The 10,879-nt window shown below is 45.7% G+C and overlaps 2 protein-coding genes across 2 annotated transcripts; one reads left to right on the top strand and one right to left on the bottom strand.

The window, feature by feature from the left end:
• Positions 1-1,555: 1,555 nt before the first annotated feature.
• On the top strand, positions 1,556-6,261 carry LOC123148058 (U-box domain-containing protein 34). Its single transcript, XM_044567418.1, has 9 exons — positions 1,556-1,929; positions 2,029-2,150; positions 2,259-2,374; positions 3,278-3,399; positions 3,498-3,826; positions 3,951-4,052; positions 4,415-4,843; positions 4,989-5,741; positions 5,811-6,261. Exons 1-9 carry the CDS (start codon positions 1,779-1,781, stop codon positions 5,991-5,993), a joined length of 2,307 nt encoding a protein of 768 aa, XP_044423353.1. The 5' UTR covers positions 1,556-1,778; the 3' UTR covers positions 5,994-6,261.
• Positions 6,262-6,332: 71 nt separating this feature from the next.
• Positions 6,333-9,423, bottom strand: LOC123148059 ((S)-coclaurine N-methyltransferase). The gene is made up of 8 exons (XM_044567419.1): positions 9,090-9,423; positions 8,584-8,692; positions 8,205-8,429; positions 7,818-7,917; positions 7,618-7,728; positions 7,201-7,284; positions 7,016-7,074; positions 6,333-6,744 (listed from the first exon to the last, which is right to left on the bottom strand). Exons 1-8 carry the CDS (start codon positions 9,280-9,282, stop codon positions 6,552-6,554), a joined length of 1,074 nt encoding a protein of 357 aa, XP_044423354.1. The 5' UTR covers positions 9,283-9,423; the 3' UTR covers positions 6,333-6,551.
• Between the last annotated feature and the right edge of the window lie 1,456 nt (positions 9,424-10,879).

The raw sequence follows: 10,879 nt of genomic DNA, 5'->3' as shown, positions 1-10,879 counted from the left end.
CTGTGGTGCTCCTCCCCCGGTTGCCTCTTGTCCTCCCCCGGCGAAACATCTCCTCTCTGCGTGTTGCTGTGGTGGTGGTGTGGGAGGCCATTTGGGTGGAGGTGGCGGCGGCTTGGTCCTGCCCTAGCGCTGGTTTCCCTTCGTCTCTGACGGTGCCTTCTCCGAGCGGTGGTGACGACTTATGTGTGTTTGGTCAAGGTGGTCTATTTTGGCAGAAGGTCGAAGGTTTGCGGTGGATCCTTGCCAGCACCGCTCCGGCCCCGGCGGCCACGGACCTGCGTTCTCCGGTGTTCGTGGCTTGCCGGCGTCTCTACTGGCGCGGTTGCATCCCCGGCGTCCCATTTGTTGCGTCCCCTCCAGCTTTGGCTCGCCGATGCTCTGGCGGCTCCGCCTTCGACGGCTCGGCACCGTGTTCCCTTCCGGTTATTGGCCTGTCGGCGGCGGCGGTCACCACCTGACCCTCTGTGTTGGCTCCCTACCCCGCTGCCTTCCTGACCCCGTCCACCTACACGCCATGTCGGATCCAAAGCTCGCGTATTCTCGGCGGCGGCAGGTGTAGCCCCACCCCCTTCTATGGTGGCTATCGTCCGGCGAGCTGACTTCTTCATCTCTGGATCTTGATCTGGCGGCTATGGGATTGCGCGGACTCAGGCCAGGAGAAATCCTTGCTCGGCTTGCCGATGCTGGCAGCGGCGGCACTCACGGGTGTCGTATCCCTTCTTGGAGGCGTTGCCATGGTCTTTCTCCGTGCCCCTCTTCGAGCATTGGGGGAAACCCTAGGTCCGGTTCTTTGGATCGGATGGCGGCGGCGTCACGACGTCGTTTCCCTTCCTGAAGGCGCTATCTTGCGTGCTCGCGGTGTCCTCGGTGTTGGATTTGGGGATGTTTGAAGTCATGCTGGTTTGGCATGTCTCTCTAGTTATAGGCTTGGTGGGTTTAGTTGTGTCATTCTTCTATTCGGGCCGAGCATCCCTTCTCTCTCTGCTCCGGGTTCCATGATCATACCTTCCCGCGTTCATGTCATGCGTATTCGCGATATAGCTTGATGTCCATTTCTCAAACGAGCTATTACAAATTCATCCAACGACACTAAACAGGTCCCCGGAACTACTTCGACAACAATCACTGTGAGATACCCTTCGTCCGGAATTACTTGTCGAAGAAATGGATGTATTTAGACGTATTTTTAATTTTAGATACATTCATTTGCGCGGGGGCGGAGGGAGTACACAAATAAGAGCGGGCCGTGGCATCCAGGATGCCTCCTCGCATTCGGTTTGAAGTTTGATTTTTTCTTGGTCGCAAAAGAAAAACGGACTATAAACTCGGTACATAAATGGAGACAGGACAACAACCTAGTACTGTACTGGTAGACTAGAGTACAGTACACAACATAAATACAGAATATCCTTCTTGGGGTGGAGTAAGCATGCGGGCGGGTCCCACCTCCACGTCGCGGTCGCGCAGGTTGCCTCGTCGTCGCGCCAACGCATCCGAGCCATGGAACGCAGCCCAGCTTTGATTTTCAAATCATTTCCATTTGGCACCGTCCAACCGAAGCCAAGTCACCCCGTGCTCTCACCTCTCATCGGTCTCAGAGGAGGGAGGTTCCAGCGCTGCGAGTGGTTGTTGCTGACTTGATTGGTTGGTTGACTCCGCAGCCGCCGCCGCTGCCGCCAACGGGCTCGGGCCATCCTCCTTCTCCCCCCCGCGCCGGCGTCGCTCTTGAAGAAGGAAGGAGGTTAGTTAATCATCGCCGCCGCCGGCTGCCGCGCGGCATGGCCTCCTCGGGTGACCCCCTGGCGGTGGCGGTGGCCGTGCGCGGGGACGGCCGCGCCAGCCGCCGAGCCGCCAGGTGGGCCGCCGCCGCGCCCGGCCGCGTCGCGCTCGTCCACGTCATCCCGCCCCTCGCCTTCGTCCCCACCCCCAGTAAGCTGATCTCGCCGCCCCTCTCCCCCTCGGTTCGGTTCGGTTCGTGACGTCGACGGCGGGAGCTGAGGTCCTTCTTGTTGTGGCCGCGCGGTGCAGCGGGGGAGCAGGTGCCGGTGGAGAGGATGGCGGCGGGGGTGGTGGAGATGTTCTCGCAGGACCGGAGGGCGCGCGCGCAGGACGTCTTCCTCCCCTTCCGCCGCCTCTTCGGCAGCAAAACCGTCAGTCCTCGACCGTCTCCCCTTCTCGGCGCAGCCTCGAGCTAGCAATCTCAGTCGTTCTGATCCATCGATCTGCCCGTGTCTGAATTCGAGCGTGCGCGCGTGCAGGTGGAGACGGTGGTTCTGGAGGGGCACAGCGTGGCGGAGGCGCTGGCCAGGTACGCGGCGGAGTCCGGTGTCCGCACCCTGGTGCTCGGATCCGCAACCTTGAGCTGGTTCCGAAGGTATATGCTGTATTTTCGAGTTCAGAAAAGGCCAGAATTTCGCTTTTGAGAACCTAACGAATCTGTATAGTTGTTGTTACTTGCTCCGCTTTTCCCAAAAGAGGAACCAGAAATGTAAGTTAGTGCAGGGAGCAGAAAGGGGCGAGTCCCTTTTGCGGATGGTGACTTGCCTCACTATCTCATGTTACACATTTGGCATCAGAAAGGTGGATAGATGCATCCACTGATCCACGTACATACAAAATTAGTTTCTGTTTATAGAGATTTGGAAGAAAATACTGTAGGATAATTTGCAAAGTGTGTGTTGGTAAGATTTGTAGCAGCAACGACAGTCCTGTTCATGCTGATTGGTCCCTGTTATGCACCTGCTTGATTGTCAGCATATGCATCTGGTTTTGTTTTATGTTTCAATTTTGTGCCCTATTTAGTCCTAATGGTCTCATCTCTTAGGAAGATTCTAGCTAACTGAAAGGTCCTTCCTTAATTATTCTCTTTTATTACAAGGTTGAGAGTAGCTCAAAATGATAGCACATTCGTACATTCTCATTATCTGCCTCTGCTCTCATGAAATATTTATAAAAGGGCTATTACTCTCTAGACTCCTCCATTTAAAGGTCATACCTGCCATCTGTGCGCGGTGTTTCCTGAATCTATAGAATTCCTGGATGCAGTTCCATAACTAGTACGTACATTAGTATATTATTATTTCAGGGCTGAATCAAAGTCAGTACATATTTGATATTTCTTGGTTCCATAAATTATCATTTTATCAACTTCAGATGCATTACCAACACTTAGGAGCATCTCTGTTTATGTATGGAGTTTTTTTTAGCACGGTCAGTTTTAAGCCAGTTGTGCCAAATCTCCAAGATGTTATAAATGCTAGCACTGTTATCTTTTCAGGATATTATGGCTCCAAGATTTGCCCAATACTGTCTTAAAAGCCATGCCATGTTCTTGCAATGTATTTATCGTGTCCCGGCACAGATTAACTATAAAACTTGCGTATCAGACTCAAACAGGCAGTATGTTTTGCTCTATTTCTCTTTCTTCCTAACGTCTCAATCTGTTCATTTTTACCAATGGAATGGCATTCTGTTCTTAAACACATGCGTTTTTACAGACTCAAATACTTGCTCAAAGATCCAGTCAGTTAGTCATAGAGCATTTGCCCTGCAACTGACGAGCCAGGTGCAAGACAAACAATCATTGCACAACCTTCCTGATGTCAACACACCAAAATCTTCTGGAGTTACTAGTTCTGACTCGTGCTCTCAAGCCCGCAGTTCTCTTAGCAATTCTTCGAGTGCTGCTAAAAGTTCAGAAAGTCACAGAAGACGTCTGTTTGGAAGCTTATGTCGAAAGACACCAGGGCGAACAGGGGACACAGATTTTGACTCTATTGGCCAGTTGAAGGAATTTCCTTATGTCTCCTTAAGTTCTACTGAAGAGGTCAGAGCTGTTTCCGATTACAATGATTGATGTTGGCTTCCAGATTTTCTGACATTAACCGGTAATTGTGAGCTGGCATGTATTTTTGAGATTGCCTGATTTTTGTTGCTGTCATGATTTACAGTCTCAACGTATAGATGAAGTAGCAAAACAGAGGAAGGAGTTGCAGGATAAACCGATGATGTATGTCGAGGCTTGTGAAAATCACGTCCATGCTAAGAAAAAGGTTAGTGATATATGGTAAACCTGCAAATATCTTATTCCGAACCAAGGTTAAATTCTTGTGATGGTTGTTGTATATCTTAGTTACTTTGTACCAAGAAAAAGTTGTACTAAGGTTAAGGCACTTATTTTGGGACGGATGGAGTATTTGGTAATGCTAATCAGTAACTAAGTGATACTCTGGATGATCCGTGTGCTTCATCGAGTGACATTTTATTCACATTTACCACATCTCCTACTTAGAAGGTTGATACTTACCCCCTAAGTTAGTTGCTACTATGCATACACTACTCTTTGCATTTGGTCATTTTCCATTCCGAGGGAAGGTTTTGCTCAGTCCTTATCCATTACATTATGATGTTTCAGATCCAGGTGCTTTCTAATGGGTGTAGTGAAGATTTGCAGAAAGTGCAAGATGCACTACAGTGGGAGGATTTTTTCAAACAGAAAGCTGCACCGGAGAAAAACAAACATTTCAGAGCTATTGAAGAAGCTGAGATGGTGAAAGAGGCATTCACTCGTGAGGCTTATTCCAAGCACAATGCTGAAACTGTAACCAACATGGCGACTACCGAGAAGGCAAAGGTTCTGGATGCTCTTCTGTCGAGAGGCAAAAGTTGCAGGCGCTACTCGAGACATGAAATAGAGCTCGCCACCGAGAACTTCTCTGATGCAAAAAAGATCGGTGAGGGAGGCTATGGGATTGTATACAGGTGCACCCTTGATCACACTGAAGTAGCTGTCAAGGTTATCCAGCAAGATTCCCGTGGCAAGATTGATGAGTTCTTTAAAGAGGTACTCCGATTTATATTTCTTTTAATCTCATATAATAATATCTAGCCATGAGTTGATTGCGAGATCTTATGGGTTTCACCTTGTTGTTGTTGTTGTTGTTGATGGGGTATTTATTAAATGCTTTGATTTTTTCCACATGATGCAGGTTGAGATTCTCAGCCGACTTCACCATCCCAACCTGGTTTTGTTGCTTGGGTTTTGTCCTGAAATTGGATGTCTTGTGTATGAATACATGGAGAATGGAAGTCTGGAAGATCAACTTATCGACAATGAAGGGCGCCAACCACTCCATTGGTTTCTGCGCTTCCAAATTATTTTCGAGGTAGCTCGTGGGCTTGCATTCTTGCATGGAACGAAGCCAGAGCCGATTGTGCACCGTGATCTCAAGCCTGGAAACATCTTGCTGGACAAGAACTATGTAAGCAAAATAGGCGACGTAGGTTTTGCGAAGCTCATATCAGATCTTGCGCCAGATGGTTTCACAGAATACAGAGACGACACCGTCATTGCCGGCACAATGTATTACATGGACCCTGAGTATCAGTTAACTGGGACAGTTCGTCCGAAATCAGATCTTTTCGCTCTGGGGGTTATCATTCTCCAGCTGCTAACTGGCAAGCGTCCGCATGGGCTAATACTTAGTGTAGAAGAGGCCGTCCGAAAGGGCACATTTCCCGATATTCTCGACGTGTCTCTGAATGATTGGCCAATCGCTGAGGCGGAGATGCTGGCAAAACTGGGGCTGCATTGTACGGCGCTAAGATGCAGGAACAGGCCTGATCTCGAGCAAGTGGTGCTTCCAGAGCTCGAAAATATTCTAAGCAGGCTTACCAGTTCCCAGAAGTTTGAAAGTCAAAACACAGTTGTGCCAAGCCACTTCATCTGCCCTATATCGCAGGTAAAATTCTCTACATAAAATAGTGTCAGTTCAACTGTCACTTCAGCTTAAGAGACAATTTCGATGCAGGAGGTAATGGATGATCCTTGTGTTGCTGCTGATGGTCATACCTACGAGCGCACGGCGATCGAAGCTTGGCTCAAGAAACACAAGATCTCCCCTATTACGAAGCACATTCTTCCAAGTCTGACCATAATTCCCAGCCATTCCTTGCACGAAGCGATCCAGCAATGGAAGCGGTCATCTAGATGACTGTAGTTTCCAGTCAAATCTAGATGATTTTTTGGTTATTTTTTTCCTGTTCCACTTCGTAAAGTAGGAGATAGTTGTATATCGTAGTAGCAGGAAGATTTGGTTCTCTAGGTGATTCATCTTGTCTTCCATTCAGAGCAGGTACAGCCTAAATGGCTTCCTGAAATAACCACTGAATCCGATGCACCCAAGTGCTAGTGTGTGACTATGGTTTGGACGTTGCTGCTGACTACCTGATCTCCTGGACTTGAAGACTTCTCCAACATCACATTTTGGTTCTATATCTGTGTTCCTCAGTCACGTAAATCTTTCGAGATACAAATTTGTTCTTTCTCGCGCTTGGAAACTGCAAATCTTTTATAAACCATTTAGGTAAGAAAATATTTTCGACAGACATTGCCAGCATCAATGCTGTAAGTACCAGAACACTGAGGTACAATTTTATTCAAGTAGGATAACCCCTAAACGCAGACAAAAAATATTACTAGATACAACCTGTGTGACAGATGATTCTCAACATACAACTCTACTTCGCTCCAGAAATGTCCAGCGGTACTTCTACTTCTTTCGGAACAGGTGATGTGCAACCATCCATTCATCACCATTGTTATATCCAAAAAGTTCGGCGACTGAGATGAAGAATGTCCTCCAATAAGCTATCCATTTGGTAGCTGATTCCCTCCCATAAGTCTTCTCAAAGATTGGCCTTATGGTAGCGATGTTCTTGTCCATGCGTTTCAGCCACTCCTCGCTACAGGCAGACATCGCATACAAAATTAGCCTGCCATGTCAAAAAAAACTCTAGACACCAATGAAGTTTCGCTTTGCATCAGGAGCGAAATGTAAACCAGGCAATTCTCCAACAATTAATTCACAGTTTATCGCATAGCATTTTTACTTTGATATCAAGGTTTGCAATGTTATTTTGCATTTCCTACCTAATCAATTAAGCTCATCTGGAATCATGTCGAAGCACACTGAGTAAAAGGGATATGATATTTTGAAACTTAGGAAATGCATACCTAGTTCTAGCATAATGTGTGCCACTGACAAGCCAATGATTGACCACAGATACATCTTCCTGCAAAATTATAGTAAGTGAATATCAATATTCATGTTTGATCAATGGCAAACCAACTAATATTCATATGTGGCTAGGGCAGGGACAAATAACCTACTGAAGAGGAACAATCCATTAGGTACTAACCTGAAAGTAGAGAAGGAGGTTTGCTGATGGCATTGTTCCTCCAGTGAAGAAATACCTTGTGATCCAATCATCATCATTCTTGTCCTGTTGAAAATGTGATGTCTCGGTTCACATGAGAATTACACTACAGATATACTTATAGTAATACAGTTCTCAAAAATAACTTAATGAGTCTACTTCAGTACCAGAGGCAAACTTATTTCACTCGTGAGTGTTAGTAATGAATAATTTTTTACCACAAGGAACTTCTATCACTATCGGTAGGAACGATATTGTTAAATGAACTTCACATATATGTCAATGAATACAAATAGAGCTACAAATATAAGAGGTAGCACCATGATCCGTGTGATGGGAAAGCTATTTCAGATGTAGCCAAGACCAAATGACTTGTGAAATGCAGGATTGTTAAAGTACCTCAAAGTGATACGCAAATGTCTTGTGGCAGAAGTAGTGAACAAACAATAAGGAATCCTCTTTCATCCATCTGGATATCTTCTTAAGAAGTGCCTTGTAGTTTTTCATGTGCTGCATAACAGGCCCATTACAAACACTCCTTTACCATGAGGAATTATAAAAGGGGTTGAAACCACAGAAATTTCCAAGTTAAGTTATACCTCAAACATCTCTATGGATATGATCCTGTCAAAAGAACGTTCCATCTCAAACATGCTGATGTCTGCTACAATTATCTCAACATTGGATAGCTCATTTTCCCTGTAACAGAAATGGGGTGATATGCACCAAAGTGAACTCTGTCAGCATGTCTAGCAAAAGTGAAGGTTGAATAGTTGATGCATGTGAAAGATCAGTATTTGAAATAACTAGAAAATTATGAAACTAGTAAGCGATACATGAACATGATAAAAATGAAATCAAATTGAGCTGTCATCCCTACGCTCTGGTGCAAACTTAAAAATTATCACGAGGAATATAAAGTGGTCACTACATGGCAAAAGAATACAGTCATCAGGTCCTCTCAGCACTAAAACTGCTGCACTTACCTACACTGCTCTTCTATAAAAGCCTTTTGAGTTGTTGAGTTGCATATCCCCGTAATATTGCAGTTCCTATATTTCTTTGCGATGTATAGAGAGAGGGATCCCCATCCACATCCAACATCAAGGATGCTTTGGCCATCTTGCAGCTGCGCCCTCTCACAATACAACTCCAACATTGCAACCTCAGCATCTTCTAGGGTGCTCGAATCATCAGGGAAGTAACATGAGCTGCAAAATCATGGAGATACATGGTAAATCAGTAGCTTTTACTCGTGTAGTGTAACATTATAAGATTCAATATTTCTCCCTGGCACCTTTTCCACCGCTAAAAAACTAGCCATTTAACCATTCTTGATGCTAGTGTGCACCATGAAGCACAAACCTGTATTTGAGGTTTTTCCCGAGCACTAGCTTGAAGAATGTGGTCGGCAACTCGTAGTGTTGGGTTTTAGCTGTGTCCATTTCAATGGCAATGGGCATGCCTTCAAGCGCTGCATCACAAACCAAATTTTACAACGTCACCACAAAGGAATCAGACTAACAATCAACTAATAGCAGAAGTTCTTTTTTTGCGAAGTACTCCCTCCGTCCCATAATATAAGAGCGTTTTTTAACTAATAGCATAACTCAACAATCGTATTCACATCTATCCTGAAGAATTACTTCTACGGTAGGTCAGAGGGAACAGTAGCTAGGCACAATTTCTGAATTCGAATTTTCAGAGAAATTACGGAAAGCTGCTACCAGGCGTTTCCCTCGCAAAAAAAAGAAAAAAGAACTGCTACCGGGCGTTCGCCCGGACATTCGGATAGTATTTGCGGAGATTAGAGTCGCAGCGCAGCGAGCAGCGAGGGCGAAGGAAACTGCATTTGGGCGGGGGGCGCGTACAGTGGGCGAAGAGGAGGAGGTCCTGCAGCTGGAGCGGCGCGGAGGGGAGGTAGCCGAGGCGGAGGCGCTGCGCGAGCAGGAAGCGCGTGAGCCGCCGGGTGACCGCGTCGGGCAGGAGGTTGCGCTCCAGCGCCGCCAGCGCGGACCGCGCCGCCGCCTCGTACGCCCGCGCTGCCACGGCCGCCGCCGCCATTCTTGCTCGCTCCTCTCCCGGCGCCGGCTGCTGCTGCTGCTGCTGCTGCCAGGAATTTGGGCCGGGCTGCCGTTTGCTTCCGTGATTGACGTTTCCGTGCCTGGGTTGGTGGCAGCCTAATCGGCTGGGGCTGGTCAGTGGCGCGGCTCGAGTGAACGTGATACGGACACGTCGCCTCGATAACGAGGGGAAGGGGCACGTGACGGTGGATTTGTCTCAACAAGGAAAAAACGTGACAGTGGATGGATGCGGTAGGCGGAGCAGAAAGTTTTGCCAATGGGTTCACTAAGGATTTGGACATGAACTAACGATTGTCTGCGGTGGCAGAGAGTGCTTTTTTTTTTTTGCGGATGGCAAAGAGTGCTAATAAATCCGGGTAAGCTTTCCCAAAATCTTCCCAACTTATTCAAGGATGGGGGCTAATGTCACCCCCTCCCCCGGGGATGATATGTACATAGGTCTACCTCAGATTAGTTTTACAACCTTATATTAACACTCAAAGGACAACATAAGAAACTGAAATAGCATACCACATATAATTGTTGCATAAAACTACAATCAGTTGGTTCACTAAGGATTTGGACATGAACTAACGATTGTCTGCGGTGGCAGAGAGTGCTTTTTTTTGCGGATGGCAGAGAGTGCTAATAAATCCGGGTAAGCTTTCCCAAAATCTTCCCAACTTATTCAAGGATGGGGGCTAATGCCACCCCCTCCCCCCGGGGATGATATGTACATAGGTCTACCTCAGATTAGTTTTACAACCTTATATTAACACTCAAAGGACAACATAAGAAACTGAAATAGCATACCACATATAATTGTTGCATAAAACTACAATCAGTTGAATGAAAACATAAAACCCCTTTTCAAATGTTTTAAATAAAGTAGTCAAACGCACAACTTTATACTTTCATAGGTAGTTAGATAAGGTATTCCTTGTAAAAAAACAAAATGACATGTTAATTTCTTAAGTTGTAAATAAGTACAATTAAGCGAAACATGTAGAGTCAATGTCATTTTCAAGTTTCTTTGATCTTTCATTGTTACTACTTACTAATGATAAGAAAACTCTCATCCATTAGCAAATTAGAAAACCACTCTTTAATTGATCACCCATTTTATTACATATTTTGTTGACAACAATCATATATCAAAAACACTGGTCAATTAATTCCACGGAAACCGGCAATATGTACTTTACAGGTTGATAGACCAAAGTAAAAGGAGTATGTTTACTTGCCTTGCACCATTAATTTAGCAATATCGGTAATTCCATCAGGACCAACATCATGCAGTTTATCTGAATCAAAATTATCTCGATAAAACTCAGCCAGTTTAGTAAGTTCCTCACATCATAGACAAAACATAACTCTTCTCCTAATCTCAATCTTACTTTATTAAAACATTTTATATATTCTGAAATTCCCTTCGGATTAGTCGTAATATGACAATTAATTTAAACCAGATTCTATCTGGATAAAAGACTATGTGGGACTAGGAGTAGCATCATTTGTTTGCTTGCCTATAAGGGTGGCCTTGAAGTACATGTGTTATTATATTTATCATGATATAATGACCACCCCTTTTGCAAAAA

The sequence above is a fragment of the Triticum aestivum genome, chromosome 7A, assembly GCF_018294505.1.
Source record: "Triticum aestivum cultivar Chinese Spring chromosome 7A, IWGSC CS RefSeq v2.1, whole genome shotgun sequence".
NCBI lineage: Eukaryota > Viridiplantae > Streptophyta > Magnoliopsida > Poales > Poaceae > Triticum > Triticum aestivum.
The sequence above is the reverse complement of the archived record's forward strand: the minus strand, read 5'-3'. Positions and strand labels throughout refer to the sequence as shown.